At 33.6% G+C, this 26,591-nt stretch overlaps 1 protein-coding gene across 1 annotated transcript; it reads right to left on the reverse strand.

Moving 5' to 3' along the window:
• Window positions 1-26,246, reverse strand: LOC131842669 (inhibin beta B chain-like). Its single transcript, XM_059191240.1, has 5 exons — window positions 25,853-26,246; window positions 3,218-3,324; window positions 2,550-2,768; window positions 1,638-1,913; window positions 1-991 (listed from the first exon to the last, which is right to left on the reverse strand). The coding sequence occupies exons 1-5, from the start codon at window positions 26,226-26,228 to the stop codon at window positions 833-835; spliced, it is 1,137 nt and encodes a 378-aa protein (XP_059047223.1). The 5' UTR covers window positions 26,229-26,246; the 3' UTR covers window positions 1-832.
• Between the last annotated feature and the right edge of the window lie 345 nt (window positions 26,247-26,591).

Here is a 26,591-nt window from a genome sequence, read left to right on the forward strand (position 1 = left end):
TATATACGTATATATGTATTTTACGACTAATCCTGTACAATTATAATTATTTAAAACTTACTATATCACAATTTAAACTTAAGTAAAAGAGTTTCCCAAACACAAAGGGAATATGAAAATGTTCACTGCTACACTCCACAGTTGTAGACAAACGGTCCTAAAAATATGCTTTTAAAAGAGTCATTATAGGATTTTAATTATATAAAATTTATTTACTATCCTTTAATATACTTACTAACACTAAAAAAACAAAGTTCTCGTAAAAATATTACAGAGTATCGGTAATCTCACTGGAAATCATCAAGACCTTCATTCGATGCAATTCATTATTTTGACATTGAAATTTTTAGTTTAGTAGTAAGTATGAAGTATTGTATTTGATAGTTTCAGTTTTGAAGAGTATGATTCGCCTTATATTAAGACATAATTCAATATCAATCTGTTCAAAACAAAAGATAATATCAACAGCCTTAGGCGGATGTTATACAGTCGGTCGTATTTGGCTGCTATACTCCACCCTCAGAGATCCGCCACCTAACAACTGACCGACTGTACATCAGCGGCCTATCAAACCCACATAGTAAGTAGATACGATTTGTCAGCAGTAAAACATTTCCTATCCCTAATCAAACATCTGGAGAACAAAAAATATCACAATATTTTATCTCCATCCAATCATACAATTGCAACTATTTTTAGTATAAATAACAATTTAAACTATAATATCAAATCAATTGTCCACTGTATATATTTAGCAAATATCACTGAGTCAGTAAGTAGATTGAACACTTAACACCTTAGTCTGTAAGTTCACTGGAGCACTAATGAACGGTCACATGCAACCGCACGATTCCACAACCATGTTCGGTAAGGTTTTCTGCGTGACCGTATTGTTTGAGTCCACATACAACAGTTGTAACGAGCTGAATGTGGTAGGCGCGCAACACGGGTTGAACTGGATTTTCTTATTTGATACCGTGTAGAAATATTTCTATAGGACAAAAGCAAAAGAAATTAACATTTTGCACTTAAATTAAATCAACATAAAATTTATTTTACTATAAACATGAGTATCATTACACATTTTGGTCGTCCTCTCCCTTACCATCCATCCACGTTTTTGTTAAATACTTTCTTTAGGACATAGTCCTCGCTCCTGAGCATGACAACCTAATGCCAAGTCAGTATGATTGTTTGTATCGGTCTGGGTGTTTTCTATGTATAATTAAAAAAAAGTATGTTTTAAAAAAATATATCTATATATATGTATCAGCTATCTAGTACCCATAACACAAGCTTTAGCCAGCTTAACTTGGGTCTAGATGGCGCTGTGTGAATTGTCCTAAGATTATTATTATTTGTCCAAGAACTCAAACGAGTCTTAAACATTTAGTTATAATTATCCTATACAAACCACACAGATGGGCACATTACCGTCACATCATCACATGGAAAACGGTAACCGTAAAATTTTTCTTCATTACATAGTATAAAATAAAGTCGCTGTCGCTGTCTGTCCCTATGTATGATTAAATCTTTAAAACTACGCAACGGATTTTGAAGCGGTCTTTTTAATATATAGAGTGATTCAAGAGGAAGGTTTAGGTATTTTTTGCCAAAGTAAATACAATACTCACTCTAATAATATTGTGATGATAACTTTCCGCGGTGGTGACAGCAGATATTGGAGCACAGGTGCCCTTGCAGAAGTAGGCGTGGTAGCCCGCCGGTCTGATGATCCAGTCATCCCAGCCCAGCTCCTTAAAGCTCACATACAGCGGCTCCCTGCAGCACTCGCTAGTGGTCGCTGAACAATCCACCGCTCGACCACGACGGTGTTTACCAGCATACTTGGTGTAGAGCACGAGGAACGGACGGTGCTTCTTGTGGAATGAGAGTGGTGCACGCCGAAGCTGTGAAATGAAATGGTTTATGGTAAATTGATATATATTATATTATAGATATATTGGAATTACCCTTAAATAAATTCAAAACGTCTTAAATCATATTTACGGTGCAATGCCTATTACTCACTAAACGATTACTTGAATGACGAGCGTGCATGGCAATAGTTGTTCATGCATCGGATTTTCTTTTAATGTTATACATTGTAAATAAACTTGTTTTTAAAAAAAAAGTAATTCAATTGAGTTTCTTGCCAGTTCTTCTCAATTGGATCCATATACCTAACTGGACGGTAGGGGAAAAAAATAAATTTAACGTTCATAAGCGGCTAAAATAATAAATTATTTTGAATTTGAATTTGAAATTAATAATGTCCCTGGAACATTCCCACAGTGTCATCCAGCCCAAGCTAAGCAGAGCTTGTATTATTGGTGCTAGACAACTAATATAAACACTTAGACCTTTTTAATATTACATAACATACATAGAAAACACCCAGACCGATACAAACAATCATAATCATGAATACAAATATTTGCACCGAGCGAGGAATCGAACCCGCGAACATTGGAACTTGGAAGCAATGTGCTAAACCGCTAGATCACCGAGGCTGTCTATTATATTTGATAACATCTAAAACCAACCTGACAAGTCCTGCACGCTACATGCAGCGTGTGCAATCGCTCGCGTCCCTCAAGCCACACCCTGACGGCCCACGCCAGTTCCACCCGCACCCAGCCTTCTCCAATATCCGTCTCCTTTATAGCTATTGGCCTGGTCTTCTTGAATTGCTGCTGACTGTCCCAATGTGCTGCTTCAGATATGACGAAGGTTTGGTTGTATTCGTCCAACGGATCGCGTTCCTGAGGAAGAACATGTGTTTGGTGATGAATTTTGATGATGAACTTAACCACACTCTGTATGCATGTGCTACATATTTTTGTGATATTGCAATAAATAAATGATGGAATTGATGAATGAGTAAATAAATAAATAATCCTGGACAATTAACACAACGCCATTTAGTTCCACCGCAAGTAGAGCTTGTGTTATGGGTACTAGACAACTGATATGTATACTTCGATTTTTTTTTATAGATACATACATAATATACTTATAAGACACCCAGATACAAACAATCATACTCATGAATACAAATGTTTGCACCTTGCGAGGAATCGAACCCGCGGCTATCGAAAGTAAACCGGTGTACTAAACCACTAGACCATCGCTGAAGATCGGATTAATGAATGAATAAATAAATAAATATATCTGTGGTAATAGTATACCAATAAAATTGCCATAACAATACCTTATAGAACCACAGCTCCACAACTGCCACCTCTTCTGGCTCCACATCTGGTGGTAACTCGAACTGCAGACACTTGAAGGGATACCGACCCGACGTCAAGCATTCACCTGGAACAAAACATATGATTTTATTTATAATGCTACTACCAACATCCAAGACTTCCCATTCCAACAACTAACTAATAAACATAATAAACAAAACAAAATTCTACCCAAAAATACAAACAAGAAAGTTATTAAAAAGACTCCCTAACAAATGGTCGCTGTTTTGATTCCTCGCACGGTACAAAAATTTGGATTCATGAGTATGATTGTTTGTATCGTTCTGGTTATGTCTAAGTATGTATATAACTATGTAGGTATTAAGAAAATAAAAATTTACCCATGTATATATATATATATCAGTTGTCTAGTACCAATTAAACAAACTCTGCTTAGCTTATGACTAGATTCCACTATATGGATTGTCCTGATATTACAATATGTTACGGGAAAGCAGCAACGAGACTATTAATTTTTCTTTCACTTATATGTATTTTTCACTTCGAGCATCTAAACCGAACTGGTCTGTGCACACTTTTTTTTCTTTTTTTCGGACTACTCTAATGCTGTTGGCCGTAGCTGGCCTTTACAGCTTCACCGGACGTTATGGGGCGAGTGCAGATGGCACTCCAAACCCGCGGAAGGACTTATGGAGCGGCTGAAGGCCAACTCCTGCCCGACGGATACGACTTTAGTCTGAGGGCACCACTAGGGGTTCGAACCTCGGCTCAGGCCGTCGTAATTTCGATCCCCGTTTGAATGGACGGGGGATCGATCGGAGGGGTCTGTGCACACAATATGGTGGTTCTTTTTAAAGTCAGTGGGACTGTTATGGTCAAATCAGAACTTATATCTTGTACTCAATAATAAACACGATTATATCAAACTTTTAGAACATACATTTTATGTCATAACTATAATTAGATTTAATCCTTACTATTTATATATTTACTTCTAGTTTATAAGCATAAATAATATTAATTAATTAAAAATATATTGTGGTGGTTATCTCACTCAAACCAGATGGCGTTGTAGTCGTTTTAGCGGGGCATGCTGGCGAACGATTGCCGTTGACGGTAACAAATAAGTATTTACAGTAAACCACATACAAATAAAGTCATTTTCACATTAATTAAAAGAAGTATTGTAAGTTGTATGATAGTATGAAGAATTAGATATCTCGTGAATCGTATCTTCATTTCGAACACTAACTGTTCACAAGTTAATTAGAGCAAGGAATGACCCCAAAGGTCGGAGATAAGCTGTACGAGATACACACTATGGCGCAAAAAGACGAGGTAAAAACATTATATACAAACAAACCTATTGGTGTTAAAAATAACAACATTCTATTCCCGCTAACAGTTATATTTTTAACTGAATGTTTTTAAATTCCGGAGAATAAATTGACAGGTGTAATTGTCAAATTTTCAAATAATGTTACCACCTGTAGCACGGTAGTGCTCTGCCTGCGATACCGATTTGTTTAATCGGTAATCAGTTTTAAAGCTTTAGATGACGTTTCCACAACAGATATTCAATATTTACGTACATATACCAGTGTTTCCATTACAATACAAAATTATATTTTTGTCGTTTCCGTACATTTTTTCTTTCAATTAGCTAAATATTTTAAATAGTTGTATGTTTTATGATATATGGCATCATAAGGTCATTTATTTTATAGTTAGTCTTTATTTTAGTGAAAAATAAAAAATATATTTTGATGCAACAACCATATACATTTTGTAATAATGCTTTTTAAATAAACACCCACACATTATTTTTGAGTATCCTATAAAAATAGGTAATTAATATTAAATTCCGATAGTGCCACAACCCTATTTAAATATTACAAAATCCTGGCAACATCGGTAATGTCAAATTTGCGTCCGGGATTAAAAAACAGACTACACTGTATTAAGTTGGGTATGGGTACTAGACAACTGATATAAATACTTAGATAGGTTTTTCTTGTACATACATACATATTATACATAGAAAACACCCAGACCGATACAAACAATCATATATATGAATACAAATGTTAGCGTTTGTGTTGAATTGATGTTTTCTATGTATAATATGTATGTATTTACTATAAAAATATATTTATGTATTTGTATCAGTTACCCATAACACAAGCAAAAGCTAGTTTAACTTGGATCTAGATGGCGATGTGTGAATTGTCCTGAGATTATTATTATGATACCTACTATATGTTTATTAATTAGGATAGAGGAAGATATCTAATGTCTAATTAGACATACCGTACAATTGGGACAAAGTAAATAAAATAACTTAGAAATAATGACCTCAACGCAGATAAAAATTTACAGTAAACAAATTTATCTGAAGAGGAATTATATTTATATGTATCTAATTACTTCAAAAAAACAATAAATAACATTATTATATCTATGAAAATATTTTTGTATTGATATCTATTTATCTACCGGGATATCTTCTTAATTAATACTACTAGTCGCCGCAGTTTCACTTGTGTGAAATTTATTGCTGCGCTCGCGACTTTTTTGTGTGTATGTTGCCAGTGACGGAACAGAGACGTGGTCGCTAACTATGGGCCCCATCAACAAGCTCAGAGTCACTCAGAGGGCAATGGAGAGGGCTATGCTCGGAGTTACTCTGCGTGATCGAATCAGAAATGAGGAGATCCGCAGAAGAACCAGAGTGACCGACATAGCCCGAAGAATTGCGACTTTGAAGTGGCAATGGGCAGGGCACACAGCTCGTAGGACAGATGGCCGTTGGGGCAGTAAAGTCCTCGAGTGGCGACCACGGACCGGAAGACGCAGCGTGGAGATCTTTGGGGGAGGCCTATGTCCAGCAGTGGATGTCTTCCGGGCTGCGATGCATGCAACGGAAGCCCTCAAAATGAATAATTTTCCCCGTTTTTCCAACATCTTTCACTGCTGCTTCGCTTCTATTGGCCGTAGCGTAATGTCATATAGCTTAACTAGTTACTCGCCCCGGCTGCGCACGGGACTACATGTATTATATGTAGATATAAACCTTCGTCTTGAATCACTGTATCTATTTAAATAACCGCTTTAAAATCCGTTGCGTAGTTTTAAAGATTTAAGCATACATAGGGACAGACAGCGACAGCGACTTTTATACTATGTAATGAAGCCTTCCTCGACAAATGATCTATCCAACTCAAAAATAATTTTTCAATTCGAATTCAGTAGTTCCTGAGATTAGCGCGTTTAAACGAACAAACTCTTCAGCTTTATAATGTTTTGTAATAAGTTATTCCACTGATATAGTCCGGTGGTAAGTTAACGTATCTGTAGGTATAGTAGATATTTTCATCAAGGAAAATACAGACAATAATTTACACGATCCATAGACAAATTTTTAGCTTTTTTTACTGTCTTAATATATAACCATGACAATTTAAATTTCGTATTCCAGTTTATATCAATATCCTTGTACTTACTAATATTATAAACAGGAAAAATTCTGAGCATGTATGAACGGATGTTTGTGACTCTTTTACATAAAAATTGGTGAACGAATTTTGATAAAACTTTACAATAACATAGCTTATACATTAGAATAACATAATATAGAACAAAGATCTCTCTTTATGATTTCATGTTTATACCACAGTCTTCTGATGAACAAGGTATAACAGGTATAGATTTAGGAATAGGTATAAATCTAGATGGGACTTTGGACAAGGAAATAGACAACTCGAAGTATTCATCACGCTATTATGAATTGGAGAATAAACGGTGAAAATGTGATGCAGACGAATTTGGTCAGCTAGTTATTCATGTTCTAAAGTAAAGAGTTAAATCAGATAAGACAAAATTACAGAAAGGAAAAAAATATAAGCTTAAAAAATATATAAATATAATCCTTCTCACTGTTAAACGAATCTTAATAAAACTTGTCATGAATATATATTGATTGCATCAGGAGTATGAATCAAAAAGCAGGAGAAACTGCGACTAATAGCTAGTAATTGTCCAGGTTGTCTGTAAGAAATTGCTTTTAGCGATAAGGCCGCCTTTTAATAGCATATTTTTATATTAAGATTTTGTTTTGTAAATATTTGTTTCTTATGCAGAATAGAGAGTATTTTTTATAGCACAGGGGATAAAGGCGCATGCGGCTCACTTGATAGTAAGTGATTACCGCCGCCTATGAGCACCCGTAACATTAGGAGAATTACAAGTGCGTTATCGACCTTTTATTTATATATTTGAGCGACCAACAAGACATACACTATGAGGTTACAATTATTATCACTTGCAAAAAGTTCAGGTATATTGTACTTTTAGCTTAACTTGGGACTAGATGGCGCTGTGTGAATTGTCCTGAGATTATTATTATTATTATAGTGTTGACTTAATTACTGGTTGCCACGGCATGCGTAAATGTTTACAGAAGTTTATATATGTATACATATTTCTATCTTTTTATTTTGTTCTAGTTTATATAGACATATCGATTTTTTTCTTTTTCTTTTGTTTTTTTATTATTTACATGTGTATAAATATTAAAATTTTAATTTTAATTTTAACTGGACTTTTAATAAGGAATAAGCTCTTTTCATGAAGGTTTCAATATCGTATCGGTTATTATTAGTGTAAGATGCCTACTTAGCAGAAACTGCGTATTACAAGAGCACAAGGGTGCTCATTAAAAATAATAATAAGGTGATAAGCTGGGGCCAAAGTAAACAGAATGATGGATAGGCAATGACCGATATACCTTTTATAAAAATAGATTTCTCCACTGCGTATCTACGGAAAGTAGAATATAAGACTTTTAAAAAACAAACAAAACATGTTCTTATGAGCATATAACTGTAATAGCAAAGAAGTATATAAAAATAAAGTAGAATAGAAAATCTTTTATTCAAATAAACTAAATTTAAGCAATTTTGAATAGTCACAGTTATTCTTCTTTAAATCTACTTATTCGGAAAGCCGTCTCATCACAAGAAGAATGAGTAAGAAACTTGCGTGTCTCTTTAAATAATCGTTGTAACTTTACATTTTTAAGTGGAAACGTGTGAATACAAACTACCAACTTCTTATTCAATTCGCTATTATCAGAACAGTCGTGAGCATTATGTAGTAGACTGAGAGTCAGATGTCATCGGCCGTACAACAGCTCGCCACTTCTCCCTACTCGCTGCCATTCTGGTGCACTCGTGGAGTGGATCGCCTACTGCTGCTTTTACTTGGTCGGTCCATCGCATGGATGATAGTCCACGAGGTCTAGTACCGTCAACTCTACCCTGTACAAGGCGCTCTATGGATGAGTTGTTTCTACGCGAGACGTGACCAAAGAAGGTAAGGATGCGTGATTGTGTTCTCAGCGTGTTCATCTGCCAAACTGCTACCAACTAGCACTAATTTATTAGGGTCTGATATTTAATACACAATAAGATTAAATCAGTCATAGTGATTAGAGCTGACAAATCCCTACAAGCAGCACTCGTTCACGAGTATGACGTATGAGCCAGCTATCACTGTGTATACACACTCATCATACATCACTGACCATGTTTTATAGACCAGGTGACCCCAGCCCTGGATCTTATTTTTTTTTCCAGACGAAGCAAAAACTTAAAATGCCTTCCCCATAAAAAAATTACAAATAGTATAAAGCAAAGTCGCTATCGCTCTCTGCCCGCTTCTATTTATGCTTAAATCTTTAAAACTACACAACAGATTCTGAAGCGGTTTTTTTTAATAGATAAAGTGATTCAAGGGGAAGGTTTATACATATAATACATGTACATCCGTGCGAAGCCGGGCTAGTAGCTAGTTACATAGTATAAAATAAAGTCGCTGTCGTTGTCTGTCCCTATGTATGCTTTTAAATGTTTAAAACTACGCAACCGATTTTGAAACAGTTTTTTTAATAAATAGTGATTCAAAGGGAAGATTTATATATATAATACATGTACACTCGTGCAAAGCCGAGGCGAGTAACTAGTACTGAATAAGATCTAAATCGTAATTTATTTATGTCCACACTGGTCTTTAGTCTTCCCACAACAATTTTACAAGTCACGGAGCATAGTATTTATACAAATATGTTATTAAATATTACCATAGCGACCTTATCTATAATCATAAATAATTGTGAGTAATCATAACATTCTGAATTTATAACTATAAACTATTTATCCAATAATATTTGACTCTGTTATCACTACAACGAACGGCGAACTTTTTAGAGTTGCAATTTCATATTATGATTTCACATTATATATATAGGTATATATAATACTAGCTGACCCTGCAAACGTTGTTTTGCCATATAAATTAATATCGCTATTAAAAAATAGGGGTTAATGGAAGAAATGTGAAACATTAGTTTTAATTCCACATTATAAAAAAATAAAAACTTTCCCCTAAATATAAAAAATGCTACGAGTGTACAACCCTTATCAGTTATAAGTATGAAAAATAGATACTTGCCAATTCTCAAACCTACTGAATATGCATTATAAAATTTTATAAAAATCGGTGAAGCCGCTTTGGAGGTGTATATATCGGTAAATAACATTGTGACACGAGAATTTTATATTTAAAATGTATACCTGTAAAATGCCTCTAGACATTTTACAGGTATACATATCTGTGCATTAAAGTTTTAATAAATAAAATATCTTTTATACATATTACTAATATTATAAACTCGAAAGTTGTGAGTATGGATTGACTGATGGATGTTTGTTAGTCTTTCACGCAAAAACTATTAAACAAATTTTGATGAAACTTCACAGTAATATAACTAGTCTTTTTAGCTTCGCCAGACGATAGGGGGCGAGTGCAGATGGCACTCCAAACCCGCGGAAAGACTTATGGAGCGGCTGAAGGTCTACTATTGACCGAATACGACTTTAGCGAAATTTCGATCTCCGTTTAATTTGGACGGGGTAACAATAGAAATGGGAAGCAAGAAGAGAGTCTTCTATTTCACCTCTTCCAGATTATTTTTAGATTAAAAAGATGTCTATTTCTCTTCTAGTTATTAAGTGTATTTTTTTTATTGGGTTGTTTGGGGTATTGTCAGATGTTTGTAGCACCTGAAGCACTGCGAGCTACGTAGATCCATTGTGCTCGCCCTTTACCAAAGTTCGCTACCTCCGTCAGGGACAAGAATTGAAGGATATTCATAGGAGCGATGGTTTTTAACTCCCCGGGAAAGAGTGTAAACTTTCCATTTCGTTTATGAATGAGTGGGCTACAACCACATAAGATATATAGTGGCGTTTCCTCTTCAGTTTGGCAGGATATGCAGATTTTTGTCGTGCATAGGCCTAGTTTAGCAATATGCTTGTTTAATTTGCAGTGTTCTGTGAGGGCCCTGGTCATCATACATATATTGTTTTTACTCAATAGCAGTAGTCTATTGGAGTATTTGTTCGAGTAGCCCGAAATTAGGGCTTTTGAATGTATTCTGGCAATTTTGATATTAAGTGTAACTTTTTGTCAAATTTCATTAAAATACTATATTTAGAGATAGTCCGTCTCTGCCATCCATTTAATTGAAATGGAAAAATTGCGTACAAACTTACACATAAGAGATAAAACCTGGGTCAATGAGATATTTTAATAATATTTATTATTAACTGGATTATCAATTAGTACGTTTATCTGTGACGCCGTGAAAGTCGCCTATAGATTTGATGCAATGTTTTCTTTTATTCAGTGAGTCATGCAATGATTCATTGCTCAACAATGTAGGTACATTTGTTTGAACTATCCCTCGACATTGATATTAATAAATTAATTAATAAGCTAATTATATATTTATTTATTCTTTTGTACACAAAATTGTGTATATGGTGGACTTAAGTGCGTAACAGTTTCTATGTTGATTGTCGCATGCAACAAGCTAATCCTTGTTGTTAATTAAATATAAGTAAATCAATATTTACTTAAAAGAGCAACACACAAGTTTTATCTTATTCTTCTTGTGATGAATCTGCATTCCGAATAAGCGGTAGAATCAAAAAACTTGACTATTCAAAAGTGCTTATATTATGTTTATTTGAATAAAGATTATTTCTATTTCTATTACTTAATGCCTGATGGCATTCTCTACCAGTCAACCGTCCTGTAGATCAGAGATAGTATGGCGGTGTAATTTAATAAGTAGATATTATTGTATATACACTAGAAAATATCTTACTTGATAGAACACATACAATACTACCTGTATATGTACTATATATGTTCTAGAAAATTCTAGAAAATAAGATATCTTCTAGTACATATCGACCATCGCACTGCGACCGCCAACCCGCATGCAAAGCGTGGCGATTATGGCAATAACCCGCCAAATGGATTTACACCCTCGTCGTGGAGATCTTTGGGGGAGGCCTATGTCCAGCAGTGGACGTCTTCCGGGCTGCGACGGTACAATACTACCAAATTTACCAAATAAATTGTAAACTTTAGGAATCAAACTGTAGATTTTCTCAGCGGAATTTTTGCATTCAAATTAAAATCACATTGAGATTATTTTCTATCAGGTTTTCTGTACATGGTAATATACAACGCGAAATTTACGAATATACTAATATTATACTTGTGGCTTTGTTTATCGGTCTGTTTGCTAAGGTTTTACGGTTTAACGAAACTCAATTACATTTGAAATGAATAAAACATCATGAGAATCGACATTGGAATAGGGATATGGACTATATATGGGGCAAGAGAGTTTTTGCAACTGCAACGAAACTTTAATTGACAATTTTTTTTTTATTAAGAGGCACAGGTGCACTATATATTCGGCTATATCTGCCAATGAAGGGAAACTTAAATGTGTTAAAATGTATCTATGTAGAGTTAAGCTTGTCAACATACAAATGTACCATAACTTTTTTTTTCCATGTTCGTCCATCTCCTTTTCAGTGATGGAACAGGCAAAAGATCCTTAGATCGTACAGCCTAGTCTACTTTTAAACTTCTTCATATTTGAACAAGTGATGAGTGTACCATAACATATTTCCTAGAAGGATTTTTTTTCCCTTTTTTATTGGAAGGCACAGGTGCAGTATATAATCGGCTATACCTTAAAAATGTGTTAAAATGTATATATGTAGAGTTACGCTTATTAACATTTTTATGTACAAATAACCTATAACATTCTTAAAACTTTTTTTTACTTTTTTATTGGAAGGCACAGGTACAGTGTATAATCGGCTATACCTTAAAAAATGTGTTAAAATGTATATATGTAGAGTTACGCTTATTAACATTTTTATGTACAAATAACCTATAACATTCTTAAAACTTTTTTTTACTTTTTTATTGGAAGGCACAGGTACAGTGTATAATCGGCTATACCTTAAAAAATGTGTTAAAATGTATATATGTAGAGTTACGCTTATTAACATTTTTATGTACAAATAACCTATAACATTCTTAAAACTTTTTTTTACTTTTTTATTGGAAGGCACAGGTACAGTGTATAATCGGCTATACCTTAAAAAATGTGTTAAAATGTATATATGTAGAGTTACGCTTATTAACATTTTTATGTACAAATAACCTATAACATTCTTAAAACTTTTTTTTACTTTTTTATTGGAAGGCACAGGTACAGTGTATAATCGGCTATACCTTAAAAAATGTGTTAAAATGTATATATGTAGAGTTACGCTTATTAACATTTTTATGTACAAATAACCTATAACATTCTTAAAACTTTTTTTTACTTTTTTATTGGAAGGCACAGGTACAGTGTATAATCGGCTATACCTTAAAAAATGTGTTAAAATGTATATATGTAGAGTTACGCTTATTAACATTTTTATGTACAAATAACCTATAACATTCTTAAAACTTTTTTTTACTTTTTTATTGGAAGGCACAGGTACAGTGTATAATCGGCTATACCTTAAAAAATGTGTTAAAATGTATATATGTAGAGTTACGCTTATTAACATTTTTATGTACAAATAACCTATAACATTCTTAAAACTTTTTTTTACTTTTTTATTGGAAGGCACAGGTACAGTGTATAATCGGCTATACCTTAAAAATGTGTTAAAATGTATATATGTAGAGTTACGCTTATTAACATTTTTAAGTACAAATGTACTATAATATTATTAATGTAAAAAGGTCGTGATTTATCATTCTGGCCGAGTGCGGGGCTGTCACTGTCCGCGCGCATGCGCATCACGTGAAACAAACCAACTAGGGCTACACCCGACAAGATCCACACTGTCACAGAGCAACAGACAAGTTTCTTTTCTTGTGAAGAGTCTGCTTTCTTACCACTTTGTTATTACTTAATTTGAGAATTTTAGTGGTAAAATGAGTTAATAATTGGATTATATTAGTATAACTTCGTCCGCGTGGAATTTTACTTTATTTTTCTAAAATAAAAGCACCCTAAGTTACTCCTTATTACATCAGATACCTGCCAATAAAAGTCCCGTCCAAATCGGTCCAGCCCTTTCAGGAATTAGCCGGAACAAACAGACACACAGACAAACTAAAATTGTAAAAAATATTATTGTAGTTTGTGTACCGTATTTATATTCATATGCATATAGTAAAAAAACGGTTATTTCAGTATTACAAACAGACACTCCAATTTTATTTATATGTAATATAATGTATAGATATATAAAATCTATAGTAAAAATATGACTATTCAAAAGTGCTTATATAAAGTTTATTTGAATATTATTTATGTTTCTACTTAATATAAACATTTTTGAATAGTCATATATTTTATTCTACCACTCATTCGGAACGCAGACTCAAAACGAGAAGAATAGGCAGGTAAGGTCTTTTTAATTAGTATTTTTTGACCTAGAAAGTTGTGTGTATGTCTTATATTTTTTTATTAGTTTTATAACTAAATTTATATTTTTAGCAAATTACTCTTATATTATTGGTAAAATCACAAAAAAACATACAATAACGATATTTTGTTTGTTGACACAATATAATACTGAAAGAGTACATAGTTATTGAGCATAGTCAATAAAATGTGTTTACATATATTAAAAGATTACTATTCCGACATTAACATTTTTTTATATGTAGCAACCCTAAGGATACACTACAAAATGTACTGAATAATATTAAGTGCAAATTACGAGGATAAGTGACTGAACCAACTATATCGCGCCATATCTGTTTGTAAGTTTAGTAGTAATCGATACTAAACATTCAAACAAACATCCATAAGCTATTACCACCGGTTGTTTTGTCAGGTGTACTAAAAAATGTTATTTTTTTATTGTATATCTTTTGTAGAGTTTATTGCACCGAATGCACACAAGAATTATAGGAAACTATGTGATACCCGTGACTTTGTCTGATTTTTCAGATAAAATTTAACGTGTCCTAATCACACAGACTATCTTTCATTAGGATTTCTGAATAGACAACGAACAGAAAGACAGACTCGATTAGCAATAATAATATACACAAAGTAATATAATACAAATATATTTTGAGCAAGAATCGAACCTGAAGTAAAATAATCATAAACAGTGACAGATGTTTGTTACTCTTTCACGCAAAAACTACTAAACGGATTTTAATGAAACTTCACAGTAACATAGCTTACATATCAGAATAACACAGACTATAAATTTCATGCGGATAAAACCGCGGGTAGAGCTAGTAGGCAATAAACTTCTAAACCGCGGGTACAGCTAGTAGGCAATAAACTTCTGCGATTGAAACCGTGGGCACAGCCAGTTATATATAACACTTACCTAAATATAAAATACGTCCCTTCAAAGATATCAAACGGAACTTAACTGTAATTAATTATTGAAATGGGACGGTGGCAGTAAAAAAATTATGTTTCGACCTCTGAACCCGACTAATTGGACCTTATCATGTTATCAGTATATACAGTTGGGTACAGCGACATATAGCGGCGGGCGAAGGTATATGCAAGGGTTTGTTTAAACATTCCCTTATCTTACATAAAGGAGTTTTTGCGATGTTTATTTTTAGAAATATCTATTGATTAACATTGTTGATATGTTTAATATTTTTTGGGAAAGGTTTAGTTTGTTTCTACACCGTTATCATACTAGTCCGACCGCCTGGCTTCGCCCAGGACTCATAACTTTGTAAGTTTTATATAAATAGGTTTTTTAAATTTTATATAAATATTAAGGTTGCTTGTAAGCGATAAGGCGGCCGTTTGTACTCGTCATTGTTAAACATATTTTTATATTAATTAATATTTTCTGTAACTGGTGCAAAAAAGTGTAAAAATAAAAACAAAACTTATATAAGTTAGTAATGTAGTTTGTCCATGTCCATTCAGTTCCGCCTGGACACCATCGTGATAATACAAAATAATATATATAAACAACAGCTGAATTTGTCTGCCTTTTCTTAAAATTAAAGCATTTGAACATAATAAGAGCTGTTTCTTTTGTCAGTTTATAGACAGAAAACTTTGTACCTAGAAACTGTTTGCTGGTGATCATTACATTCTCCCAAATTGAATTTATAAATGAATCTGTATTTTTGTAATAGTATTGTATTATAAAAAAAAACATAGTATAAAAGGAGAATTTAATACTAGAGTCATTCTCTACAAGTCAACCTTGTTTCATTCTCCATTCTTACATTAACATTAATATGAAAAGAATACGAGCTGAGTTTCGTGTCAGTTCTTCTCATCTCGAAATCATTCCGAACTGACTGTAGATTGGACATATCATAAGAGTGAGTAATAAAGTTACATGAATAAAGATATTTTGATTCAATAACTGTTTTATCTATAATGGCCTCTGTTGTTTAGTGGTTTAGAACAACAATGGTCCCAGGTTCACATGTAAGTCTGTTATAGACCATTATGAATATAAAATAAAATAAATATGAATATGAATATTTTAATTTAATAAAGACATTTCGTGATTTAACTAATTAAGTGTTATATAGTAGTATCTGTCGCATGTCTCGCTTCACAGATTCACAATTACGACATGTGCCATAAGTGAACCCCGACTAATACAGACGAATGTAATCTTATCTATACACACTACAATAACTACTATCAGTAGGTGCCTATTCGTAGTAGGTACTTATATATATATACTAATACTAGCTTTTGCCCGCGGCTTCGCTCGCGTTAATTTATCCCCTTAGGGGTGGAATTTATCAAAATCCTTTCTTAGCGGATGGCGATATCATAACATCTACCTGTATGCCAAATTTCAGCCCGATCCGTCCTGTGGTTTGGCTGTGCGTTGATGGATCACTATGTCAGTCACCTTTGAGTTATATATATTTAGTTTAGATTATAAAGCTGGAGAGTTTGTTTGTTTGTTTGATGAGCGCTAATCTCAGGAACTACTTCTGTTTGTTCCGCTAATCTCTGAAATGGCTGGACCGTTTTTGACGGAACTTTTTTGGCAGGTAGATGATGTAATAAGGAGTAACTTAGGCTACTTTGATTTTAGAAAAAATCTTTTATTTAAGAAAAAAAAAAATTATGAAGTCGCGAGAACAGCTAGTATGTATATATAATTCTTTTTAATAAAGAGAACTCAACACAACCTAAAACAAGATTCTGTAAATTTGGTAAGATTCTAAATTGTCACTGACAACGAAAAATTAAAAACTTATGAAAATCCTTTCTTAGTCTTGATAGAGGTATAGATAAAAAAGCAGATGCAATTTGAGTCTATAAATCGAATTGAATTACCCAAAATATACTCCTACGATTGTTCAACTTCTATCGTTAGCCTAGCCTTAATTAATTCATTAAATGTTAATCATTAAGAAATAATTGCATAACTCACATGTACCTACACATTGCACGCACGCGCCGAGTTTCGCATTAAATAACAATCCTTATCTATACATTAAACCATATTAAATATCAATAACGCGAAATGTTAGTCATCCACTAGTAAGAAATCTCCGAAATCATAAGAGACAACCTTTGGACGGAGGAAAAACGAAACAACAAATTACTAGGAAGACATAATAGAAACACGTGTATTTTTTAAGAAATAGAGTAATAATAATAATATAAGAACCCTGGACAATTAACACAACGCCATCTAGTCGTCAACGCGCTTTAAGGGTCGGCTATGCGCACGTGACACCCCTGGTGTTTCACCCCTTTGTGTGTTCTACCGAGTATACAACGGACTGTGTTCTGATGAATTGTTTGACATGATGCCTACGGCTACCTTTTACCATCGCACCGCTCGCCATCGACAGGGAATTCATCCCCACACGCTGGAACCTAAGTGATCTCGGACAGTGCGGTTTCAGAGGAACTTCCTCCCGCGTACACTTAGATTGTGGAATAAACTACCTGCCGAGGTTTTTTCGAGAGCATGGGATTTTTCAAGAAAGGTATATTAAGGTTTCTTAAGGGTCGGCAACGCGCATGTGACACCCCTGGTGTTTCAGGCGTCCATAGGCTACGGTAACCGTTTACCATCAGATGAGCCGTATGCTTGTTTGCCACCATAGTAGTATAAAAAAAATAGTCCCACGGTAAGCAGAGCTTGTGTTATGGATACTAGACAACTGATAGAAATACTTAAACTTTATTAATAAATTACATACGAAACACCCAGGCCGATACAAACAATCATAATCGTAAATACAAAAGTTTGCGCCGTGCGAGGAATCGAACCCTCGACGATCGGAAGTAAAGCGGTGTGCTAAACTACTACTCCCGTCAAATAATATATATAAGAAGAATGGCAATTGTTGATGAATATTGTACAACTTCTTTGCGTGTTTCTAATGCTGTATGAATACAAACTACCAAATAAGACTAAAACTTATCAATCCAAATATTAAATATACATTTTTAAGTGATAATAAACTTTATAAATGAGACTTATCAAATATTCGCAAATTACCGAGCAGCGTCTTATCAAAACAAAAGATTGTCTTAAATAATCACTTGTATGCCAATAGGTATGAAATCATAGGTCAAATTGCTGCGAATCGCGGAAATGATAAAAAAATGTAAAAACATTCTCAATCGATAAAGTTTGTGTAGGTTTCGTATAGTGTAAACAAACTTAAACGTATATAAATGAAATCTAACGTTTGACCTACATATAGATCTATAATAAGACAGACTAGTAATTTTAGTTTTAAGATAAAAATTATTTGTACTGCGTTTTTGTTTGAACATGACTAAAATAATGATCTTACGCAATGAACCGCACATAACATTTTCGGCGCCTCCATGTTACCGGCACTTAGTATTGTGACGTTTCGGTTCCCGCCAAAAATCTGTGACCACAGAGAAAATATAGGCAAATAATATTTTTTCTCTATGGTCAGTATAAAAATATATATAAGTTAAAACGGTATGGCCTCACTTGGAATAAAACAATTTTGTAACTGTGTACGTCTGCGTACACAGTACTTCTCTGGAGTATTATATATATATATATATATACTAGTTGTACATGGGACTTCGTCCACGTGGAATTTAATTTTATTGTTCTAAGATAAAGGTAGCGTAAGTTACTTCTTATTACATCAGCTATCTGCCAATAAAGTCCTGCCAAAATCGCCTGCCATTTCAGAGAGTAGCCAGAACAAACAGACAGACAGACAAAAATTGTAAAAAATGTAATTTTGGCGTATATACCGTACTTACATTCATATGCATGTAGTAAACATTCACAGACAAACATTTTATTTCTAAATATAGATATATATATATTTCATTTTCGATTTGTTCTTGTCTGTCTGTATTCTGTGTCTCTGTGTGTCTCTGTACGTGTGAAGGTAGATATATATATAAATACAAAACAATCACACTAATATTAGTTCAGTATTTCGTATTCGCTTGTACCATACTTTATATAGATACGATACGATACGATACGATACCATACTTTATATAGACTCCAAAGTCCACCAACCTGTTGCCCTGTGCAATACTGCTGAGTTCTATAAATAAAAAAAATACAGCAAACAGAACGAAGTCCAACTTCCTATTTACATATATGAATAAACTAAACGTTAGCACGTGCGACAGAGATTTGCATCTTCCTCTTGTTTCTTTCGAGTACATAAATCAATAAAGAACATATTGAATACATAATAATAATAATAATATTTATCTCTCTTATCTTATCCTCTCTCTCTCACACACACACACACACACATACACACACACACTTTGCAAGTAAATAATGCTAAGCTTGAGTTATGTAATACCTTATTTAATTATCTTTTTATAAATTGTTACTTACAATTGATTGAGAAAGAAGATAAATCAGTCATACTAGCCACAGCAGACAAGTCTCTACGGCCAAACACGAATAGGGCAAGTAACTTTCTGAACGCGACAATCTGTTCAGCTAGTCTTAACCTGGGTGCTCTATACTTGGCAAGCAACCTATGCTTGACCTCATTGATCGGCGATGTTGTGATCGCTACAACAATGTTTGCACGGCCGTATCTTTTTACGACGCAAATATCGTAAGATGACTTTTGCACTAGACCGCGAGAAGTCGAAGACCTTATACACATTTATCACAACCTGAAATACCCATTTAAGCGATTTTGCCCGCGCAAAATATGATAACTTAAACTTCAGATGGTCTGAAGTTTGTCTGAAGTTTGTTGCTTTTCCGAATTTCAACCCGTTTAGAGTAGCACTCTAAAGAGATGAAATTTCGAACAATTTTACTCCCTAATTAGGGAAATATCTAATAATTCCTGGCAAGGAGGTATTGTTAATAATAATAATAATAATAATTTCAGGATAATACACACAGCGCCGTCTAGACCCAAGTTAAGCTAGCTAAAGCTTGTGTTATGGGTACTAGATAACTGATACATATACATAGATTTTTAAATTTGTAAATACATACATATTATACATAGAAAACACCCAGACGGATACAAACAATCAAATTCATAAATACAAATGTTTGTGCCGTGCGAGAAATCGAACCCGCGACCATCGGTCGTAAAGCGGTGTGCTAGACCGCTAGACCACCGAGATCGTCCCTCATTGTTAATGTACCCTGTTGGTCGATCTCCTTGTGTCCTCTAGAAACCATTAATTTTTATTTCTGGTGAATCCTATTTGCCACCCTTGACTAATGAACCTAACTTCATCCTTGTTCTTCTTAATCAGTTTAAAAATTAAAAACCTTTTCTAAAGCTTATATATTGTAAACGAATAATCAAATTTGAGAAAAAAGGTAATTATGGTGATAACAATGAAGTCCAGTTCTCCATAACTTAGGCAGATATATTATACTGATACCTATATCAATATACACATATATATACCTATATATATCTGCCTAAATTATAGAGAACTGACCGACTGACAAGTCCTGGATTTATAAATAGGCCATATAGGCCGCGGCCTAGGGGCGGCAGCGTCCTAGGGGCGGCAGAATTCAGAGGGAGGACGATCACTCGATCAGAGGATGAAAGTCAAAGAATTAAATTAGAGAAAAATATTATTTTAGAAAGGTATATGTAGCGACGGAAATAAAGTGGTCTATACTCATAAAAAATATAAATTCGGCACTATGACTGACTAAGCAATAGTTGTGCAGATAGATAAAAACACAGTACAAAAGGAGAATTTAATACTAGAGTCATTCTCTACAAGTCAACCTTGTTTCATTCTCCATTCTTACATTAACATTAATTTGAAAAGAATACGAGCTGAGTTTCTTGTCAGTTCTTCTCATCTCGAAATCATTCCGAACTGACGGTAGATTTGACATATCATAAGAGTCTGTAATAGACCTACATGAATATAGATAGTGATTCCCTAACTCAACAAGTTCAAATTCAAATTCAAAATATTTTTATTCATGTAGGTCTATTACGGACTCTTATGATATGCCAAATCTACCATCTAGGGAAGTGATTCCCTAACTCATCAAGCCGTTTTCAGAATACCTCAACGTCAATTATTCTATTCTGTTACCAGTTATTATTAATGTTTCACGTTTCTAAATGATAATTTATTATATTTTATACAGTTATCATATTATTATGTTATATTTATAACGCCTATCACGAAACAATTATAAACAAAGTCAAGAAGACATGCCAAATAGCCGTGGTTATCGAAATATAATTGGAAATCGACAAAACAGGAGGAATCTAGATTTTTTTTTCCTAATTCATCCAAAGGAAAGAAATATCTGACGGGTTGGAAATGATGGAGTTTAAAACGTTCTACCTGAGTAAAATTTAAACCATCTTTTTAGTTTAGGATTCTAGTCCTTTTTTGAAACGTCAGAGGCCAGAGCCGAAATAATTTTGATAGGTATTTAAAAAAAAAATGTCCTTATTAAAAAATTTGGTCAAATTAATATTTAACAGAGGTTTAAAATTAAATTAAAAAAAGAATACGTAATGTTTTTATGACAGACTATTTTTTTAAATGCCCACCAAGATTATTTGGGCTCTGACCTCTGACGTTCAATTTCAGGTTACTCTGAATGCCTTAGATAGAGAAACTGAATCAACGATGTGTATTATTATTATTCAACCACTTTAACATTCCCATGTCATTAAGGTAAAGATAAAGATAAAGATTACTTGTGATTGCGATCGGTTGTGGGGAAGAGTATTGTTAGTAATGTGGACCAACTAGCAATGGGGTTACCATTGCTAGCAATGTATCATGTCAGGTTCACCTCCATGAGAATCCCCCTGGAAACCATCATCATAAATTAAATAAGTGTATATAATTTTAATTATATACACTTATTACTTATAATTTTCCTACTCTATTTTTGTAAATATTCTCTTTCTAAAGGTTATCTGTAAGATATTACATCAGCGATAAGTTACCTTTGTACTTAGTTTTATTTTCTAATGTTCTAATTTTGCTAATGTTCTTTCTTTGTTAAAGGGGGTCTTCCTATGTGACGGCCTGTTTTTTAGGGATATTTTAGGATTTTTTTTCTACGACCAGTAAATATTTAGAGCTTCAAGTTTTTTATCATTTATTAACACATATTTGGACAGTATAAATATAAAATTTCAGCTAAAAATATTCAGTCAAACTAGAGTTACAGCGCTCTGAACACCCCCGCCTCGAATAAAAGAGCTCCCACTTCCTCCACGATTCCGGCTGATCGGCTTATCTGAAAAAAAAAAAAACGGCGTTTTAATTTGTAGGCTTAAAAGCACGGAATGACCTATAATCAAATGAATATAAAAAAAATTGGATTTTTGATAGACATTTGAAATAAAAGTTGCAAATTAGGCGTTTTTTTTTTTGTTTTTTGCTATAAAAAAATCGAAGTTTTGAAAATTTTCGATTGATAATAGTTCATTCCATGCGTTTACATATATTGAGTGTGCCCTGTAAATTTCAAGTAATTCGGTCCAGCCGTTTCTGAGATACAATGGAGGAAAGTTTGAAAAACACAGTTTTGAGAAAAACGCGTTTAAAGTTTCAAGTCCGTTAAAAACTATTAAAATATCAACTTACTCTCAATCGGCGATGCCTGGTCCATAGAGTATTCCTTCCTCTTCCTCGTGAAACTCTTTTAAAGCAGATTGTTCAGCTCTTGAGTCAATCCTGGCTTGTTTAACGACATCACTTACGCGCCGCTCAGAGCGTAAGATTCGCTTTTCATCCCGTTTCTCAACATACGCTTGGGCTTCACGACCAACAGGGCATCCCATAATCGACATAACTTTTAAAATACCTTGAAAACCTTCATTAAAGATAATAACTGCTAAGTAGCTAGCAATTTCAACAACTTTGGGACCAGAATGAAGATGTTTAGGAGCGAAAGTCCAAATCAAAGAATTCAAAGATTCGTTATTGTTTTGTGTCTCTGCTCCTAAACAACGAATTAATAATTCGTCTTTCGATAAATCTTCGAAAACCGGTTTGATAGCTTCTTGGACTTGCGGAATTAGAGGTGGTTTATCGTGATGAAATTGTCCAGTTCATTATTAGCTTCAGCCTTACGCCATTTACACCAACTGTCTTCGCCTTCTGGACAAAATTGATGCTGAGGGTTTTCATCAGAAGAACATTTGTGATAGTACGTTGCCCAAACTTCCTTTCTCATATCTTCAAGCGAATCTGGATGGCGTCGAATTGCTAATCCGTAGAATTTTGTAATTTCTTGGATAACTTTCTTGGATAGACTAAAATAACTTCGGTAAAATATTATAACAATAGAAATTTCTGTTTAAGTCTGTAGAAACGTGTCTAAACTTGTATAAACAAATATATTAATAAAAGGGAGGCCAGGTATAAAGCCGACGGTACACAATAGGCCCGGTCTCTAACTGCCAACTCACCGCTCCGAACCGCTCTTTCTTTTACCTGCTGTATCTTTAAAACGACTTCGAATTTTCTAAAATCGCTTTACTACCGTATTCTAGACATGTTAAGGGAGCAATTTATGAAAAAAAAATCGATTTTTTCAACCCATCACATAGGAAGACCCCCTTAATACAATAAAGTGTTATAAATAAATCATTACATAGTATAAAATAAAGTCGCTGTCGCTACCTGTACCTATGTATGCTTACGCTTTAAATCTACGCAACGGATTTTGAAGCGGTTTTTTTAAATAGATAGAGCGCTTCTAGAGGAAGGTTTATATATATAATACATGTACACCCGTGTGAAGTCGGGGCGAGTAGCTAGTAAAATATAAATAAATTCCAGGTGAATTTACCACGATAGGCTAAATGACTTGACCTTATGCTCATCTTATCATCCTCCACTGGTGCCCCGCCAGTATAAACCGTCAGCGCAGGAGGGTTGCAGCATTCCATTATCATCCATAAAAAAATAGGGAACTGTTACATCTGCTAAGTATTTAAAAGCTGATTCATCCTTTTCGGCTGATTCATTCATCTTGAATATCGTTTTAAGATAACATACACCAGAGAAGGATGTTGCATATCTGTCGAGCCGCTATCACACTACTATCATTGTGTTTAATTATCTATGTATCTTAAGATATGATGTACGTGCAGCCACAGTATTTGAATACTGCGGCATCAATAACGCAGATTAACGTGAATCATTCATCATCATCATCATCATCATCATCATCATCATCATCAACATCAATTGTTAATGAAAAATACCGTTCGTAAATTCTCTATGAAAACTTTCATTATTTAGTAATAAGTATATGTATTTATGTAACTTAAATAAATTAACTTGTATTGTGGAACAAAAATTAAATAACATGTATATATAGTGGATTTAGAACCCTGCAACGTTGTCTATCACCCATGAGTGGTTCTTCCACCCTTCTTGGGAAAATTATTTCTATTTATTATGGATCTTTTCTGTAACTTCTGGAAAAAATTTTTCAAAGACGCGGAAGTTTTTAATAACTAAAAAAGCACGCGATGTATATCTCGAGGTACGGTATCGCGTTAGCATTTTATCACCATTCTGGCGAAATTATTGTTGACTATTTAATTAATGAATTCATTGGACGAGCTTACAAAAATCTTTTTTTAATCTTGGAATTACTTTTTAGGAATAGAATTAAAGACAAAATACATCAAATATTAAACTTAAACTAGGTTTAAGACAATTAAAATAGTTTATAAGTCGATCGATCTTTTTAGAATAATGGAGTTAATTATATAATTTAAATTACAGTAGAAAAATAAAATTTAACTAATTTAATTCAACTTAATCGAGTATGTGCTTAACTTCAACTTACAGTAAAACATTTATTTTATAGTAAAAACTTATGAAATTCTGACAAAATTGACTCTAATTCACTCTAATATACAGAAATACTTAATAATGATGAAATGTCATCAAATAAACTTAATTTAAGCACTTTTGAATAGTCATAACAATTTTTTTTATCTACCTCTCGTTCGGAAAGCTGAAGAAGAACGAGTAAGAAACTTGTGTGTTGCTCTTTTAATAATCCTTGTAAGTTTACATTTACAAGTCGAAACGTGTGAATACAAACTACCAACCAGTAATATAATAAACACTAATGGTATATAATTACATACTGATGAGTACTAGAACATCATAATTAATGTAGAGGTATTAAATACATGAATGTTTGTAAAAGCCAAGACTTTAGAAACGGAACTAGGTGTAACCTTTACGATAGATCGTTTAGAAAAAGTAAATAGGTCTTTTATGGGAATAGGTATAAAAATTTACAATAAGATACCAAAGAATATATTGGAATTATACTTAAATAAATTCAAAAACATCTGTTAAATCATATTTACTGAGCAAAGCTACTCACTAAACGATTACTTAAATGACAATAGTTGTTCATACACTTGATTTTAATTTAATGTTAGACATAGACACCTATATAAATATACATAGTAAATAAACTGGCTTATAAAAAAAAATTTTATTGAGTTTCTTGCCAGTTCTTTTCAATTGGATCTATATACCGAATTGAACGGTAGTGAAAAAATTAAATTATAATGTAAAAAACTTGACGTTCATATGCGACTAAAATGTCCTACATGAATAAATGATTATTGAATTTTGAAAAAGATAATTTAACAGTATATAAATCCATTTTAGTTTTTATATAAGTTCGTATAATTCCCAAATCCAAAGCACCAACAAAGATTCTCAAGAAACTCACCTTCCACTGGGAATATGATCTTCTGTTCTGTCCGTCCATAATAATCATCGAACTCCGGCGGTTTGTCCGTCCGTTCGTTCAGCGTCTGCCCCTGAGCCACCGGCATCGGCAGACTGTTCACAGGAAGCCCGACTATCGGCTTCTTGCTCAGCCGTAACTTCTTCAGGATTTGCTGTTTCACGAACGCCAGCCTGGCCTGATTCAGCTCAGCTACCGTCAGGTCTGCACTCGCACAGTTTGCGCATGTACCCATCATCTCACACTGAAGACTTAAAATACTAATGACTAGAAATACTATTAAAGCCACTCGCGACATTTTCGGCGGTAGATTCCTACGACGCAAGCAGTTAAAATAATATAGTAGATCGAGACGCATGCGTACGGTTTAGGCGACGGACCGCGCACGACTATCCGCGTGGGAGAATAGGAGCTACTAATATAGGGAGATTGTCGGCAAGACGGGGTCACGCATCGGGGCGGCAGGTAAGGGATGAGCAAAGCTCAGCTACAGGTTTATGTGAAATTATTGGTATTTGGGAGATTTTGAACAGATTTTTTTAAATTTCGAATTACTATTTTTTATTCTCTTAGCGATAAATATAAACTTTAAAGTAGTGTATATATTATTTAATATTATTGCGTATGTATATATAGTGTCTCTTAAAATTAAATTAAATTTCCTTTACAAAGAAACTGGTTTTTTTTTAATTAAGGAAATATTTTATTTAAATATTACTTT

The sequence above is a fragment of the Achroia grisella genome, unplaced genomic scaffold (genome assembly GCF_030625045.1).
Source record: "Achroia grisella isolate CSIRO2021 unplaced genomic scaffold, CSIRO_AGI_Agris_v1 utg241, whole genome shotgun sequence".
Lineage (NCBI taxonomy): Eukaryota > Metazoa > Arthropoda > Insecta > Lepidoptera > Pyralidae > Achroia > Achroia grisella.